General features: G+C 31.9%; 1 protein-coding gene across 1 annotated transcript; it reads right to left on the reverse strand.

Moving 5' to 3' along the window:
* Positions 1–2,373: 2,373 nt before the first annotated feature.
* Positions 2,374–18,904, reverse strand: LOC127719942 (ferric-chelate reductase 1-like). Its single transcript, XM_052226307.1, has 4 exons — positions 18,665–18,904; positions 9,142–9,370; positions 8,069–8,145; positions 2,374–3,047 (listed from the first exon to the last, which is right to left on the reverse strand). Exons 1-4 carry the CDS (start codon positions 18,867–18,869, stop codon positions 2,674–2,676), a joined length of 885 nt encoding a protein of 294 aa, XP_052082267.1. The 5' UTR covers positions 18,870–18,904; the 3' UTR covers positions 2,374–2,673.
* Between the last annotated feature and the right edge of the window lie 1,249 nt (positions 18,905–20,153).

Below are 20,153 nucleotides of genomic sequence, written 5' to 3' on the forward strand. Positions count from 1 at the left end.
GCATTTCACTTTTTTTCTTTCACTTGCGCCTATTTTGTCTTTCATTTGAGCCGATTGTGTACAGGTAAATTATAGGTGAAAGTTATTTTTTTGATTTATCATATAAACCTCTTCCGTTATCCAGCTATACATATACATGTTATGAATTGTCAACTATATAATGTATATAACTGTTGTCCCCTGCTCACAAAGGGACGGTGGGAGTAGAATTTCGAGCAGGATAAGTCAATTTAAAAGATATCTGTGCATTCTGCTTACATCAATACAAATCGCGGAGTAAATTTCTATTTACAGCATTTTAAAGCACCACAATAAAATCCATAAAAACGTATTACAATGAATTAATTATTATCTGTTCTTGCCAAGTATTTTATATGCTACACATCTGATATATAAAAAAGAAGATGTGGTATGATTGCCAATGAGACAATTCTCCACAAGAGACCAAATGACACAGAAATAAACAACTATAGGTTACCGTACGGCCTTCAACAATGAGCAAAGTCCATACTGCATAGTCCGTTATAAAAGGCCTCGAAATAACAAATGTAAAACAACGGACCGTGCAAGGGCTGTACAGCCAGTCAAGGTCGTTAAAAACTTCCATCGTCATGTAAAACAATTCAAATGATATATTCCTTTCTCGTCATTTCATCTTTTCTATACGTGTTGTACTTGCCAACAACGAAGTCCATCTTTTCTTTCTCTTGTCAAAACGAAGTTCTCGAAAAATATGACGAAATTGTTCCCAGCGCACACGCACTTAGTCCTGGAATAATATACAGAAAAAAATGCAGAAAAAATGTAAATCTAAAGATTAAAAGTATTAATTTTACACGTCGTCACATGCTCAAAAATATACAGGATGCCCAAAGACTTGGAGGAAAATGGGAATCCGATGAAATACCTTTGCAATTTTTTACGATGCATTTCTAAGAAATATCCCCTGACTTAAGTGTTCTGTCTATACGGAAAGTAATTCCATCGTACACAAATCCCCCCCCCCCCCCTTTCCCCCGATTTGTTTCCGACATACGAAACTCAGTGTGTGTGTCTTGGCAATTTTACAAACAGAATTAAATTATTCATTAAATTGCCATTCGGTGAAATAATGAAACAGAATGCTATTTACTCTGAAATATTCGCAAATGTAAGCAAAGGCTGCGCGCAAACGTAAACAGAAATTAATCCCCAAATGCGCGCAAATCTAATGCGCCCTAGAAACGTATACTATATTCTATATAATATGTCTGGTTTAGCCGAATATTTTTTTCTGAATTTCTCGTTTGTTCTGATGAACATTCAAAGAATAAGTGAACATCTTTCCATGACTTTGGCAAATTTTCTAAAGATTACAGGTATACAACTATTATAGGTAAAAAGCGCAAATGTCTTGTCAATTTTGTTCAGGTGTATCAAAGTTAAAAGCGCAAATGTTTTTAGTTTTACAGGTAAAAAAAGCACAAACGTCCCGCGTCTGTCTGTAATCAGTGGTTAGGATGAGCCTTCTCTCTTTTATCAGTAAAACCACAGTCATAGAAAAAGGCTATAAAAGGCTCCGACATGAAAAATATGAAACAATTCAATTATGACAGACATGAACCAACGACAACCACTGAACTACAGGCTCCTGACTTGGGACAGGCACATAAAGAATGTGGCGGGGTTAAACATGTTTGTGAGCGCTCAACCCTCCCCCTAACCTGGGACAGTGGTGTAACAGTACAACATAAGAACAAACTATAAAAATCAGTTGAAAAAGGCTTAACTCATCAGATGGATACAAATAGAAAAAAATCTAAAAAAAACACAAAGTGGACGGGTACTTATACATCCCAAAAACAAAAAGACACTAAGTACAGATCTGAGAGTACTCGCAGTTACTGTTCAAAGCCAATAACAACTAATGAATATATTTGTTTACACGCAATTCGGATTATGGAGACTTTTAATCTTCTGATGATAAAAACCACAAAACAAATGTTTTGACAGTACAAATTTGTTAATTATTGTTTTTTTAATTTCCTCCAGAAATCATCAGAAAAAAAATGTCCAGAAAAAATATTGATTGATTGATTTATGTATAATTTTGGTGTTTAACGCCGATTTCAGCACTATTGGCTATTTGGTATAAGCCAGGTTTTATTGGTGGAGGAAGATGGAATACCTTGGGAGAACCACCGAACTTCGGCATGCAAACTGACAATCCTAGTCAATTAAGATTGAACTCGAACGCACCTTCCATGTGCGGGGGAAAAAACAAATAAACAAACAAACTGAAGACTTTTCTTAGATTGATGGTGCTGATTTCTTAAACCACACGAACAATTGGCTTTTCAGAAATTATATATATATATAAGAAAAAAACAAACAAAATTTTATATAGATTTTATGGGAAAAAATGGAAATCGCGAATATTTATGAACACTCACTTGTCAAATTATAATCAAAGCTGCAATATGAGATAACCTCCTGACATGGAGATAAATAACATTTAAAATGATAGAGGGACTTCATGTTGCATCTTTAATGAAAAAGACGCCTCTCAATAAACAGCAGCTAACTCAGGCTCATATTAAATTATGTCCAAATATCCTGTTCTGAAATATGTGGACAAATATTTTCCGATCTATATTTAAATTGTATTTATTTGTATCACACACGTTTCATTCATTACTTCATTCCAAATAAGGATTTCACCATTTGTAGGAATGCATTATTCGTAGATCCTCTACCCGCGTTACCTCCACCACGACCAAACGAATTCCCCCGACGTGGTGATTCATTCCATATTGACCCTCCTTCTGTCGGTGCTGGTTTAGTAGGACCTTCTCCTCCTGCTCCACCGGCAAATCTATTAAACCCTCTATTGTTGTTAAATCCCCCAACACCTGTTGAAAAACCTCTTCCGCCTCCGCCTACTCCTCCTCCTCCCACTCCTCCTCCACCTCTGCTGTTGCTCATCCATGATGCAGTCGTTGGGTATCCCCATGCATCTCTTCCTGTTCCTGCGAATAAACCTCCACCACCTTCTACGACTGCTCCTTCTGAAATGTAAAATACGTTTATTATTTTTGGACTTAACAGGCTTTTGACTGCGTCCGGAGAAATTCTTGTTTTGGCAGCATAAGTTCAATATTATGCAAATATTTAAAAGCAAAAATAAAAAATGCAAACACATGTTCGTGTTATGAAAGGTCTCATAAATTGAAGGATGTTTATAAAGCTGTAAAAACATATATATTATGTACTGCTATGTGCCTAGTTTCAAAACTGCAGTATTTTTTTCATTTACATTTTTTTGGTATTTGTGTAGCATTGTTTTGATTTTGTTTTGCCTTATTATTTTGTAGTTAACGGTGAATTGACAGGTTAGTATAAATATATTAGCAATTCCTAATTTTCCTTATTCAATGAGCGCATTTGAATCGGTATCGAACATTTGTGTAACACCATTTTGACATTTTTGTTTTACGCCCGTCAGAATTGAAATTAAATTCTGAAATATCATGCCAATATGATTTTATCATATTGCTCAATACACTTATTCCTTCCTTGGCTGTAGAGTAATCCCTTAAGGATCTTCGTTACTCTGTTTTTGATTTTTTTGTCAGATATTCAGAATTCTCTAGTTTTATCAATGCAGTGCGAATAAAAATGTTGCCCTCTAATCCCTAATTTTCTTTTCATAATTTTATTACATATAGTTTAAAAAGCCATTTTTGAAAATCTTATAAAATCATTATTATTTTTTCATAGTTTTTGAAAGAAAAAAGGTGACAGTATTAAATGTTTTAAAAATCTAGAAAGATTCATTTCCCGCCAAAATTTCAATGGCATATAGTTCAAAAACAAGTACACGGACCCAACATGTTTTTCTGCTTTTTTAGTTCCGTAATATATATACTATCAATCTATAACAGTCTCTTTAAAAGCTTGTTATTTTGAAACAGAGGAGAGACACTAATTCTTGTCTTGGCTGTAGAATAATCCCTTAAAACATATATGTTGTACATTAAACTTATCAGATTGTTGTAATGATGTCAAAAATATATAAATGAATGAAGAATCAATAAAACTGTAAACCAACTAATTTTTGCGAGCGATTTATTTTTGCGAACTTCGCGAGGAGAAAAATAACTCGAATTTTAATTATCGCGATATGTAAAACTTTGGTCTACCCTTATATAAATACACCAAGAAAATAAATCTCCGCGAAGTCGAGTTGGAAGGGCTATGCGCAAAATAAAGTATTCGCGAAAATATGTTGGTTTACAGTACCGGAATGGGGGACTAAAATAATAAAAAGTTTCAAATGTGTATGAAATTGCCGGAAAATATTTAGATGAGTTTTAAAATGATCTGAATCAGCAACACATCAGCAACAAAGCAGCCTTACATGCACCTGCACATGCACACACATCAAAATCCTGGAAAACGGCATACGCAAAAATCTGAAAAGCTTTTGCTTGCTTCAATTTCTATATGAACATCCTAACTGCTTTAATTCAATAGCAAATAATGTCAAATTTAATGATTTTATGTGATAAATGATATTATTTCGATGAAAAATTTGGAAAATGTAAGCACTAGTCTGGTGTTCATTTGAAGAAATCGGTAATGACAAATTGAAATCCTAATTATAATAAATGAGGAATAAAGGTTGCTAAATAGCGTCAAAAAGATATGTATTTGTCAAATGAATGTTTTCGGTAAAGCACTTCTTTCTTTTAAATCTATATAAAGATAATTTAAATATTTAAAAAATTTTTTTATTTGCAGATTGCTTTATCTTTGAATTTGTCGCGTATCAAATGGTAAATGATTGAGCGTTTTAATATTTTATAAATGATATATCCCATTTTTGTATTTGTACAACATTAAAGTCAAGCTGATCGGGTGATACACATTTAGAAGATTTTGATTTTAGCAATGATTTTCACTTCATAAAATTTGAATATTTTGATACCTATGACGAGCGAAAATCCTACAATAAGCAAATTTAACGTATATAGGTAGTAGATTTTGAAATCAAATTATGCTTTAAAATTGTCATTTTTTTTTTTGGTCTGTTTTTAATGCAATGACTCTACATACAGTTTATTCATAATGATTGTTTCCCTTGTACTGTTATTGATTTGTTATTTATTGATTAATTTCATTGGAAATTGTTTCTAATATAAAAAAGAACATATAATAAAGTCCTAGATAAACTTTACACCTATAAGTCTAGCTTCCCTAAACCACTCTTTATGCGTAGTAATATTTCTACGTATACCCAAAGATATATATGTATATACTCTTTATATAAAGTTCTTCATATAAACCATTTTATATTGATATATATATATATATAACGCTTCTTTTTTTAATTGTCACATATACATGACATTGTCGAGATTTCCCCTTATATAATTATGATATATACGCCAATTTTATGTCTTAGTCACATGTCAGCCTAAAGTGGTCAATTCTATACAAGTATTCATTCTTAAGCTATTCTGACTATGAAGATGTGTATAAAAGCATTTTTGGGGTATAAAAAGAATACTAATATTTACCATAGTCTGAAAAAAAAAGAGGAATGTGAATTTCAAGTCCTCTTATGTATGTCTGGATTTCGTCAGACTGAATTTAAGTATAAAAAACTGTGTTGATGTTTGATACAGGGATAAAGAAGCATTTAATATGGATGAAATGGTAAAAAATAATGTTGAAATTGTGTTTCAGATCTGCAATACCCAGCATATCTATCTGGATAAAACAAAATTACGGGATTACACATTAACCACTGTTTTGATGATATAATCAATTTGTTCCTGTTAATTTTCGTCATATCATAAAAATAAACTGTTCTTTTAACACATTTTATAAGATTCCATTACGTTCTACGATTACTCAACACATAAAGAACATGTCGCCTTTCTTACATAAATGCAGTTAGAAAATTCTTATGTAGGATAAGTCAAAGTGTTACTGTCAATTCACACCAGACGTCCCAAAATACCGCAGTTTTTACATGCCCAGGCAACATCTCAGCTCGCAAAACAACAGCAAAGTTTTCAACAATATGACATCTTTTCATCACAATGTAGATTTTTTGTCTTCGTATACTAGTACTGTAACATGTATCAAGATTAGTGCTTAATATACAAACAGACGCTTATCCTAAGATGGTTTAGAAGGGTAATGATTCATGCTATAAAACAAAAAAGGAAAGTAAAAAGAAAAGAAAAAGGTTTTGCATAAGTGAATATCATTCATAGACACTCATTACCCAGTGAAGTAAAATATCAGGATGCTTATAGATGTGTTAGAATATTTAAGGTGGTACATAACACTACAGGGAGATTACTCTGTAAAAATCAGCTGAACGTTTTAATCACGTTCTATTGTTAAGGAAATATTAAGCTTCTCAATGATCAAAATTAGTGTTTGTCAAACTGCTACACATCCAATGAATTTTTTCCGATAAAGTGTGTGGTTCAAGTTTTTTGAAATTTTAATATTTTTGTCAAAGGTTCAAAGTAAGTATTTTGTCAAAATTTTAGTCAAGGTGTTTGGTACCACCTTAACTCTTGAAAAAGACTTTGCCATTGCTTTGACAAAATAAATAACATGCATATACCTATTTCTGATTCTGAAATAACAATTGTTGTTACAGCGGTGAAAGGCAGAACAATCACTTGAATACAGTTATGGCATGCTTTGAAATGTTGGATCCAGATCGTCCGTAACGAATAAAACATTATAAATGCTCTTTTCAAAGGAGAAGATACAAATTTGCAATAATAAGTAATTTTTCATTTTTTTCAAATTTTACGATTTTAAAACGTTAAATCCGTGTACTGCAACAAAACATAGCTATTTCAGCTTAAAATAGTTTTTATACGTTGGTTATAAGCCAAAGATTTACATTAAGGTGGTATGGGAATATAAACAAAAACGACATCATTTGTTAATGTAGCATATATTCTGATGTGTTCAAAAATATGATAAATAATAGGTGACCATGTTTGTTTTCAAGCTACAGGTTGTGACTAAATGACATATTTTGTATGGGTTATACAGAGAACAAGCATCATAATGTGAATTAGTAGGTAAACTAAATGACAGAGTTTTGAAACAATATCTGTGAAGATAGATCTTATAAAATGTTTGCAGATAATAAAAGAAAATATGGGGTCCTTTGTAAATTATATTTTTTGTGAGTTACCTCCTCTTAACATTTTTGTTAGAATACCGGGACATTTGGGCACTAAAATGTACCTTCTCCTTTGTCCACAACGCAATAATTAACTGACCGTAAATAGTCATTCCTATAATTGTTATATTCGCCATATATATCTGGATCCAACTTTGTTTTAGAAGATCGATAAAATTATCGTATAAAACATAAACATTTAAGAGTAATCGAGATAATTATCTTTACTTATTATATTTGCGCGTTTTATTCTTCAACAATAATTCAAAGTTTTCACTGATTTCAAAAATTTATAGATCTTCTAACATTATGCTAAAGCTTACACTAAATGCTCTAAAGCATTAATCTATAACGTTAAGAAATGATACGGTTTAAAACTGGAATTAAAAAGGAATGAACAATTAGTACTGGTTTTATATATTTTTTGTTATTACACCTAAAAATAAGAGGTAATACTAGTAACTTGTTTTCGTGAGAGGTTTAACTATGCTATTTTGCATGTTAATGTGTGCATTGCATATCAGTCAACTCTCAAACAATAGAATTGTCGGCTATCGAACAATAAAATTGTCCGTTATAAAGTATACTCTCGAACAATTACAGTTTTAAGTTAAATTTCATTGGTTTTGTCAACCAAGTTAATGGTAGGAATCAAACGCCTCCCATATTTTAATTTCTATAATAAAGTGTAGATCTACTACAAATAATCGAGTAAGTTTTCATCTCTTTTTCTGCATTTTCATCTTGCTTCCATCAAGTACTTCCACAATTTATAAATATATGGGAATGGTTATTTTGCAGTTTTGCAGTGAGATTTTTATATTCCACTTATAGTCGTCTGTCCCTTATATTTTGTATTGTTACCTGCGGCTTGACCTTGTGTCATCACTGGTCCTAAAATGTCTGTCCAGTATGTTGTTCTGTTTGTAACCACTGTAGCTCTGCAATGTGTATAATTTTCATTTGATATTATTATAGTACCAGCAAATAAAAAAAACCTTCATAACTGTCATGCGTTCGAATCGCTTTTCTAGATTTACCATCATTAGGAGTGCCCAAACCCAAACATGCCAAAGCCAGGAATACAATATATTGTTTTTACTTATGTGTCAGGAAAAAAAAGTTAAATGGATGATATATTTATCTTTTTAGATTTATAATTAACAGTCGGAGAAACACTTTACGATGAAACATTATATGATACATAAATTGCTACGTTCAAAATATATGTAACACTCCCTAACGTGTCCGTCCCCTCAAACGTGTCCGATACCCCCAAACGGTAATAAGAATTTGGTATCATGGAAATTCGTTGATGATTGTTTCTGTTAAAAATCATAAAATGCATATTTTATGTACTCGGGACAATTCAGATCGTGACTAATTGTATGAACACCTGTCTATTGTTGAAGACTACAAGCTGCTCTTTTGATGTCTTTTAGTTATTCTTGCCGGTAGGCTTGCAGGCATTGACAAATGCCCTACTTCTCCTTGTATTCATTATGTACAGTTTGAGTGTTGTAAGTAAATGTACATACGTTTCTTTAAGACTTTAATCTTTCTTCAATACTATATTTTGTATCTTAAAGTGTTTACATTATTCATCATGCTATAAACAGTCAATTTACAGAAAAACAAAATATATCTGGCTTTAATATTTAGTTTGCCGAACCCTAAGCCCTATGTCTCCTAAGTCCAAATGTGGTCAAAATCCGGTTGATTTTTGTCAAAATTCACCAACATCACATTTTTTGGCGTTTTTGGGTGAAAACTTTTTATCTTGCAAAAATGGACTTAACATTCGGGAACAAATAAGGCCCTTACGGAACTTGTTCCTTTTTTATACGGCAACTTTATTTTTTAAAGTTTAAAGTTTTAAAGTTTAAAGCCCACGTGTCGTTAGTTATAACTGGTATTGGTGTTACTAAATAACTTACACAAATCTAATCATATCTGCTGGACTAAAACTTGGTCCCCACCACTGTAACGTGACGGCATCTTTCCATCTGTCGTTTGAATGTGTTGCTGCATCATTTCGAACAGAACACCACACTGTTCTACCTTTGAGAGGATCTTGGGAACTAAATGTACCGCTTGGCCAGTCTTTTGAACCTTCTTCGGCTGCTATTATGAAAAATCCTTTAAATGGTGCACCACTTATTGTTACTGAAAAAGAAAAAAATTATACTGTGAAAATGTTTTACTACATTACATAGAACATGAAAATAACACCTTATACATTTGTTGCGTTCGAAGTGCTCTTCTGAATTTACCTTCATCGGAAACGCTTAAACCCAAACATTTAAATACGTCCGAATGGACATACATCAGAAACGCTAAAACCCAAACATTTAAATACGTCCGAATGGACATACAAAGAATAACCAAATCCAACTAAGGTCAACTGTGCCTGAAGATCAGGAATAAAAACCATGTTCATTGATAATTTTCTATGTTTTCTATGTATTGTGTGCGATTTTGTCCCATGTACATTTACTCCATATCCTTTTATTTTTTACTGAAACTGCAGTTACTGTAAAAACTATGGAAACTTCATTCAGTCCAATGGAGTCTATATTAACTATAGTATACGTTATAGGAAATATCATAATTCTAGTCTGGACTATCAATCAGGAACGACAGTTTTGATCTGACTTGTTCTCAAATACAATGTAGCCCCTAGAATTGTTTTTTTCGTGTGGATTATCTCAAATATTTGTAATTTTCTTTCGTATTTAAATTATAAACTTATAGGAAACATTCATAAAGCTACAATCAGTGACATAAATTATCGTTTAGTCTATTTATATCCAAATAATAATAATTGGACCATTTCGAGAAAGGATTCATATTTATTATTGTCTTGTCAAAATTATGTTTTATAGTAACCCGAAGAAAAAACTTGCCGTCCTTGATACATAATCATCTTGGATTTACAATGCAATAAATGGGTTATAATTGACTGTTAACACAATAGGGTTTATAATACGAATTTGTTCTATTTGGTACCAAATTTAAATAAGTATGGTTTTGGGAAAGGTTACATCTACGTTTTAACTCTTTTATTGGAATTCGGTCCTACCTATTAGTTACCCAACAGAGGGACTACGTAGTTAGTCAAGATGATAGATATCAACCAACACCACAGCAAGCATGTCATCTCTTAAGAGCAACGATAATATTTATTGTTTCTACTTGAAATGAGTTGCTGTATGTTACAAATATGACATGTTAAAGAAACCGTAAAGTCGTTTCTCATAAAACAAATAGGTACATTTATATGTTCTCACTTTGGGTGAATAAATGAAAACGACTGCTATGATACTGCGCAAATGTAACGAGTTTGAGCTAATATGATTCATGTAGTATGATCAAATATGAAAGAAACAATATTTCATTTCAACTAAAACAAATTAAGGAGTAATAAAAGCGATATGTTTACTGATAATGTATAAATATTCCTGTGAAGGATAATACAATGAAACATTTGATATTTTAAGTAAGTCCTAGGGCAAAGTCTCGAGACATTTCACAAAATGTTCATCACTAATTTTTCATCAATTAAGAAACTGACCGAAATATAAATAAATAACAAAATGACATTGTTTTACCGAAAAGAGGCAAATATCCAGAAGTCTGTGATAACGTTCGATCAACTCTGACCTTTTTTCGGAACTATTTAGAGGTATGATCAACTGCTTTCAGATAAGTATAACTGATTTTCAGTATGTTGTTTGAGAGTGTCTGATTTAAGAGACGTTTATTATTCGTAACACGTTCAACTAACCATTGTGTTTATACGAGAACCCCTTCCTCCAAGATACCCATCAAAAAACAAACAAAGACCCCCACCCCTCCCCCCCCCCCCCCCCAAAAAAAAAGGAAAACACATTACAATTATATGCACAACGCTGGTAGTTTGTTTCACGTCCATCACGCACACTTACGCGCACCAACGTCACGACACAAATTACCAAAAGACATCTACAGGTAAATAAAACCCAATGTATTGTTTCGTCTCTGTCAAGATTTTTTGATTTAATGAAAAAAAAGTCACTTCATTCGTACAAAATTATTAGCCTGATATCTTTGATGAATTTTAATAATTACTCAAATATCAACCGAAAAAAGTAATGATAATGGTCCGTGTAACACTTTACAATTCCAACTTCTAAAATGTTTTGAAATTTTAGTTTTTTGGATTTTTGGTCAAAGTTTAAAAATATCAACATTCTAAATTTTTGAAATTTTGAAAATTTCACCAAATAATTAAAATTCTAAATTCTGAAATTCGTTTTAAAATTTAATAGTTTATATATTTTATCAAACTTTAAAAATCTAAACATAACGTGCAATTTTGATCATTTCGCTTATTAAAAGTTTGAATTTTTAGATTTTTGATTAAAATAAAACGGAATGGGGAATGGACTAAAATGTGGGTATATTTTGTACCTGTTACGGAACGAAACAAAACGAAACGAAATTTACCAAAACGAAACAAAACGAAAAGAGTATTTTTTGAAAAACTAAATTCAATACAAAACAAGAGGCTAACTTGTTTGATCTACAGGGTGAACATGAGAAAATTTGTTTCTTTAAATCGAAAAAATAATTAGTAAGACCTGATTTTGACACACTTTGGTTCTCTAAATAAATGAACCATATGTGTCGACTTTTTGATTACTGCTTTAAATGTGGTTATTAATAGTATATGTCTGTATATTTGACTAAGATACCTCCAACAAGTAGTAATGCTGGTTGTGCAAGGCAGACACTTTTCAATCAAACAAACGAGGACTTCCAGAATCTAGCATTACATTTTATTTATGACCACCAAAGGAAGTACATATTATATGCTTTGTCCGTATAATAAAACGATTATTGAAGGATGTATATTCATCATGTGATTTATGTCTGTAATGAAATGGTCACTGAAGGGAGAATACACATATAGAAATATTAATCATGTGATTTGACAACTTATTATTACATTACTGTATAATATAAGCAGATTAATCAACAGATGTCATATGCTATTGTGATGACTGATACGAATAACTGGTAAATTGTAGTGTACCAGGATTTTCCTTCTGTGTATAAATGTGTATTATATACTAACAAGACAACGGCAGCTATTTTTTTTTTTTGCTTTTGAATAATAAAATAGATATGCAGTAAGCTCGATCCATAACTAAATGTCTTACAGGAAACATTGACCAAAACTTACGTGAACAGGACAATATATATAAAATATATGTACATGGTCGGAAAATATTAAATTTATTTGTACGAGCTCTAGAAACAGGACGAAAAGAGAGGCTCGCCAAGCTTTTCTCCTGTTTCGTAGCGAGTACAAATATGTTTTTATGTTTCCGACGATGTACATATGTTGTTTTATCCTGCAATTCAATATAGATAGGAAGATGTGGTATGAGTGCCAATGAGACAACTATCATTCCAAATCACAATGTGTAAAGGGTAAACAATTATAGGCCAAAGTACGGCCTTCAACATGGAGCCTTGGCTCACACCGAAAAGCAAGCTATATAAAGGGCCCCAAAAAGACTAGTGTAAAACAATTCAAACAGGAAAACCAACGGTCTAATCTTTATAAAAAACGAGAAACGAGAACCACTTATGAAACCCAGCACTTGAAGTTTCAGTTGTTTAAATCCAAATAGTTGTCTCTAACTTTTCAAAGAAATCAGCATACCTGTAACACGGACCGCAAAGAGGACCCTAAAATAACCTGTCACGCAAAAAAGAACTATTTACACTACAGCTTGTTCAACATGGATGCGAAGTAACATGATACTTTATTTGTTCAAGTATAAATCAAGCAGATATTTACTTGAGTACCTGTTTATTTGTACAATAGTTTGCTGATTGGACTAAGAGTATGAAAGAAATGAACACGGAGAAGACTTGACTTATATATATTCGAGTAAAGAAGGCTCAATTGTGTATAATCTTCATGAACGCGGTTTAATAGAAACAGTAATAAGAAACACATACTTTCAAAGTAGCATTATGTTCTGTATTCTGAAATCTTATCTACAACATGCGGACATTTGATTATCGTTTTGGTTGTATAAATTTTGAAATCAAACATCTTAATTTTGGTAAAAAAAAAATAAATCGCGGGAATTGTATCATCTTTCCTAAATGTTCAAGTCTGAATCTTAAGTGCGAGCTTGGAAATTTGAAATGAATGAGCCTTCTCATAGTTTGCATCTGTCAAAGGTGTTCTTTAGCCGTTATAGAGTCAAAATAATTAACTAATTCAGGATGAAAAGCAAAGACATTTTTTATTCACTAGCACGGAAATTGTCCAATATTTTTAATGAAAATCCACAGTATCGTAGGTTAATGTGTGTATTTTGAGTAACGGAAAATATAACTGTATGTTTCTTTAAAACATAAAATCAAATAATGAATTCTTGTATCTATGAATTTATCAGAAAATTGCAATTAAAGATAAATTTCGTCAATCATTAGTTAGTATTAAGGATTTTCAAAGTCAGGACCATTAAAACAAAGTTAAGCTTCATATTAACTTTAAAATGCACAAATACTGTATTCTAGTGCCTGCATTTATTTCTCCAAACAGGTCAACGATAGGAGTTCAAAAAGGGGATTTTTTTTCACATTTCACTTTATGTGTTATGTCGACCTAGATTGTCTTCACAATAATTATTTCTGTCAAATGTGTTCATTGACTGTACTGTGACTTTGCTACAACAATGAACACCTGTTTTTAGATATAAGGGACCACCTGTACCTACCTTTAGTCAATAGTTCATATGAAATACCTCTAATTGGAATTGAGTAAGTAATGAATCCTGGAATTATTTTATTTTACTTACATCCAGGTGATTTGGACTCTGATGGATGATGTCTCATTGGAAATCATATATCACATTTCCTTATTTTTATATTAAAGAAGAATTTTGTTTTAGCTTCATATATTGATATTACTTTTTTATTATTATTATTAATTATAATATTATTACTATTATTATTCTATGTTTACTTCTTATATATACAGTCTCTTTGACATATTCCCCATTTCCATTCTCAATTTTAAATTTAAAAAAGATACCAGAAGACATAAAATAAAGGACATTGTTTGTCTATTTACCACTTAGAATAAACAGAATGACATTTGATATGTGACGGTCATTTGTTCAGGCTACATATAACCTACTGATGTTGAGTGGTGACATTAAGGTGGCCCCAATGAAGGAATGCATTAATCTTCTATGTATAAAAAATGTACTAAATGTCATAAGCCAAAATTGTTAACTGGAACGAAAAATAATGTGTTGTCTTTGCTTGAAAAACACTCGTAACCTTAAAAAAATACAATGTATCGCTATTTTGACATTTACACAAATTTCTACACAGTTAGTGTAAAGATGAGTGGTCCAACGACCAGGAAAATATACTGGAATGTGTTTATTTCATCCAACGAGTCTCATCTTATTTGAGTCAACTCAATTGCTTACATAATAACTGTGATACTCAAGATTGATTTATTAATAGTTGCTTTAAGTGCAGTGGCAAATATTGCATGCTTATTTATTTCGATTATTTCTTAAATAAAACCAATTCACATTTGACCAACATATAAAAGGAGGTAAAAAGGGCCTGGTGATACTGAAAGGAAAATTGAGGGGGAAATAGTGCTTGACCCTGGGAAATAATCAATCTGATAAGAGGTCATTTTAATCCAATATATGAAAATCCTCATTTAATTTTGCAATTTTTTATTTCTTTCGGTGGAGGCTTATATTTCAGATAAAAAAGTTTAATTTCCATTATTTTGTTATCAGACTTATCTATGCTGTGATTTTAGCGCAATCGATGAAACTAATCATAAACATAATATTTTTGGCTATTATTTATTTTAATAAAGTGTCATCACAAAACTTAAACTGTTTAAATTCGAGCAACACTGATGAATCTTATGTAAAAGAAACGCTCATCTGGCGTACAAAATATGCATACACGATTATAGGCAATGCCTATATTAGAAAATATAATCTTGAAAACATGATTGCCAGAACTTTATATTTGGATCAAACCAATCATGTGTATGAAAAATTGAGATATTGTATTCCGTGCCGACCAACAATTTTATATTCAAAATCTTATTTTTTTTCAGAGACAATAGCATACAGTTGTTCTTATGTTATATAACGAATCAACCCTTTTGTTGTGTAACGATCTTAAAAATACATCATATTGACGTTTTAAGTCATACGTGTATCAGATCAGTACATAATGACTGAGGTGCGACGGCTACAATACTTGCCAGGAACGGGGACTGTCGACAATCGTTGCAGGGCAAATTAACGTCAGACAATAATCAGTTAGTATGTCACTCTTGCATACTCGTCTTGCCATATCCTACACATACGTACAGGAGAATAGTTTATTGCCATAAAACCTGTTGTTTGTCTAGGACTCTACCATTAGATACCTTTGCCACTAAGTCTGGATTATCATCAACAGCACTTAGTATTAATCAATAACTCTTTTCAATTGTCTTAGTTTAGAGCTTTGATTACATGCTTTTTGTAAGATACACTTTTGGTCTAGAATCTTGTACTTGTGTCGCATGTTTAATTGTATTTTAGTTTGACGTAGGGTAAAAAAAAAAATAATGTTTATGTGCTCCAAGTGAAATATAATTGCAATACATACTTGTTTGTACATGAAAGGTGTGAACGTTTGACATAATGTTGTAGGTTTGATCCACAAGTTAATGCAAAAGGTTTGCTTTAGTTTATGATTCATACATCATAAAGTTATATAATGTATCATCCATAGAAAACACGTGTTTTAAGTAAAAGTTCTGATTTACTGGATATATTATGTAGAATCTATATATCTACACCTTTATTTGACTAATAATAATCCAGTTCTATCTCAGAGAAAACAACTATTTTTTCAGTTTCTACTTTTAAAGACTTTTAAAGTGTTTTGTAGACTGTTGCTTTTCTTTTCGTAGTTTTTGTTTTTTTGCCATGAAAATACACGGCCATACTCAATACTGATATCACAGGGAGGAACATGAAACAGCTAATAACAATGTACCACATTGACAAATAGAGTAAACGTTCCTATATTAAGTTTAGTTCTAAGTCAATTTAATGATCAACAAACACGTGATGGCGATAGATCGTAACAGTTAAAAAGACTCTGGCGCGTGTGGCAACCCGCAAAACACGAAAGCAGACAATAACGGATGCACAAACAAACAACATACCATATTATAAATAATGAATATATATGTAAACAAACAACAGAACTGAAGACTAACACTTTGGGAATCAGACCCCTGTATGTCTCTGCGAAAGAAATCGTGTTCTATCCAAACGGTCATGACATTTGAAACAATCCTTGTTGTACGACATAAGCTCAACTTTACGACAGCTCCATTATACTGCACAATCCCCCATTATTCGACAAAAATAATATTTTACAACACAAGGCCTATTTTACAACACTCGACCCTTTACGACATAAGCCTAGTATCAAATGACACTATCCCATTTTACAACACACGACCAATTATAAGACACACGCCTTATTAAAGGACTTGTACACCTTTTTACTATACAACTCCATACATTTTACGATACAAACCTCTTTATACGACTAAAACTCATTTTATGAACCTCGATATAGTGTGTTTACAGTAAAATGTATTGTCAGCACCATATGGAGTTCCTCAGCCATAACATTTCAGAAACCTACGTACTTTATACACAGTAGAATACAAGTATATATAAAAAAGACAAAAGCAAGTAATTAAAATATTGACCTATGAGGGTTTGTAGGTAGCTTTTTGCAAGGCAACAAACGATTTACATGTACTCTCAGTGGCAGTCAAAATTCCAAACCCTTAACCCATGTCGTACCAGTTTGCAGAGCCTTCCTTTTAGATTTGTTAATAGGTAGTAATTCAATTTCGGTAGTAATTCTCTTAAATTCTCTTGTGGTATTATTTTATTTGTTCTCGTCATGAAATATTTGCTACTGGACGTTTACTTATAACAATCAACCAATCAAGCATTTGTTATTATTATTAATCAAACCTGCAGTTCAGATAAATATAAATAAATGTTCACCATTTTTCGTATGAAAGGTAGAAAAGATCCCAAGAGGGCAATCAAAAATTATAAGTAGAAGACTAAACAGACAATACCATGGCCAAATAGAAACATGACGGAAAGACAAACAACAGTTCACAAAAAATACACGAAAAACTCAAGGTTACACTGTGACATCACCGTAAACGGCTTATTTCCGAGTTTTTACTTGACATGAGTAACACGAAAAAGTATAACTTATAGATTAGAAACTGCTGTCTCTTTCAGAGCACCCGAGTTGAATGGGGTTCGAGTTGGTCAATTTTGGGTTTTCTGTGTTGTTTGTTTGTGGTCTTGTTTATCTTTTCGTCGTTTTTTTTTGGACATCAACAAGATGTAATATTATTATTAGTATAATGACGTTAATTGAAATGAACAACTTGTGGTTATGTTTTATATTGGAATATGTATGCACCAGGAAAATGTCAAAAGTAATTATTGGACAAATAAAGGATAAGACGAGAGGGATACAACATCACAGTGTCATGTGACGAGCGTCACGACACAAATAACAATAATATATAACAAAAACATTCCACATTTTTTGTAATAGTTTTGTATAATTATACTATCAGTATTGTGACGCTTTATTTTGCTTTATAGCCGGTAAATAATAGAAACGATAAAACAAATCAGAAAGATTTATGGCGATTTTATGTCATTGTCTAACATGAAAAATAACTTAAGATTACATAGATATTTTTTACAATTAATTATTAATTGTGGTACATACTAAAGAATAGCACATGTTGAACAATCTCACAATATTGTTTGGTGAAATATGTTTTTGTTGCGAAATATTTGAAAATTAGAATACACTGTAACCCCCTTTTCTACTGCTCTCTGAAACCGTTAGAGTTAATTTTTTGTAAATTTGTAATTCACTTATTTCACTAATTTCCAATCTTAATCTTTTTTGGTTCATCACGTTTGATCTTTCTGTCGATTTCAGTAAAGAATTGTTTTCACAATAGAAAGTTTTGACCTTTATTTTTGAAGTGGTCACTGAATTTGTATAGAAATAATAAATGATATCATGAACAGCACAACTGGTTTTAAACCACCAACTATCAATCAATAGATCCAAGCAAAGACTCTATTGCTTTTGGAATTTGAATATTATATTCAATTATATCATCTCATGTTTTTGTAATATTCTATCTACGGAACCTCTATGATACCCGCTAATTTAACCGAATATTATCTTTATTCATACTCGGTCTATTCAGACTTAAAAAGGAGCATAAACCATAAAATATAAATAGCTTTTAAATAACATGACATTGAAATAAAAACTTACCATGTATGGCATTTCCAGCAGTAAAAGTTGTATTAGACACAGTAATTCTATATGGGGCTGGCCCAGTTTGTTTTAAACACGGTTGGCCTGTATGTGGATGTGTATGTCTTGGTGTCATGTAAAAGCAAGCACGTTCAGGTGCGCCATCTGGATATCCAAGAATCACATGAATGAAACTTAATAGTAATATCCAAGCTTCGTACATGTTTGTATGCAATTCAAGATTATAATGGCAGAAAAGGATGAAGACACTAGTATTTGAAGGTGTTTGCTTCGGGGCAGTACAACTATAGATGGAATGACAAGGAAAAACGGTAAATGCACGGTCCGGTGATAAAATAATAAATGACCGAATTTGACCTTAGAGAATTGCTTGACCTCAGTCGGTATACATGTGGAAACGGAGATATTTTCTGACATATCGTTTTTATGATTGACATTAAGAAAATGACACAAGAACATGAAACACCAAACCATTGACTTTTATATCTTTTTTTCATTACATCGCAGTTGCATTTATTACGATTAATATATGATATAATGAGCCACATTTTTGTAACTAGAGGTGGATTTTCTTCTGTTCCGAGAGCAGTCATCCGCTTGTTAGAGAATCTGTATTGCAGTCAAAAGCCAAGAATGGTGTCTGTCAAATTCCAAATAGAAAAATGTTCTTAGTTTTGCACTATTTAAATAAATTAAACAAAAAAAACACGTTGAGAGAGAATTTTTTTCCTGAGTCACGTAAGAATGATATGCAAATGAAAGGATAATATTACAGTAAACTTTAAGACGTACTAGAGGGTGATTGTGTAATAAAAGCATATAATTATATATCATATCTAAAAATTTGAAGTCCATATTTTTTTCAATTAGAAGCATATTATTTAAGCAACATTCAAACTTTCGACATTACGATAACACCAAATCTATGTACTCAATACAACAATCACACTTATTAAATTTATTACATTTCATGTGGTTTTCGATACGGGTTAAACAAATGGAAATTTGGCAATAAGCACAAATATTTGGGATATTACAAACTTTAAGGCACAAACTATCTAAGGTCAAATTTGTCTAAGGAAGTTGTATTTATTTGCTGTTTGAAAGTACAATATTTTTCAAAAATACTAAACACGTGTTTGGTCATTCCACCAAACCAACTTCCGGGTTAATCGGATAAAAAAATATAGGTACCATCACTGGAATCCCGCCAGACCGTATGAATCGTGATGTGGGTCGTGTGGTTGTTCAGTTGTGGTGTATTAAGTTTCAAGATGATAAAGTCGAATTTAATATATTTAGTATTAAAACCTTGCAACATCAATAAATGAAATTTAGAATGTGCACGTCTCTCTAATAATTTAACAGCCTTCTTTAAAACATGCAATCAGGTTATTCTCGAAAGAGAAACAGCAACTGCGACCATCATAAATTCCGAACTGGCGTCAGCAACTTTTCTACCATAATCTCCAACTGATTGCAGTGC

The sequence above is a fragment of the Mytilus californianus genome, unplaced genomic scaffold (genome assembly GCF_021869535.1).
Source record: "Mytilus californianus isolate M0D057914Y unplaced genomic scaffold, xbMytCali1.0.p SCAF_11, whole genome shotgun sequence".
In the NCBI taxonomy this organism is placed as follows: domain Eukaryota; kingdom Metazoa; phylum Mollusca; class Bivalvia; order Mytilida; family Mytilidae; genus Mytilus; species Mytilus californianus.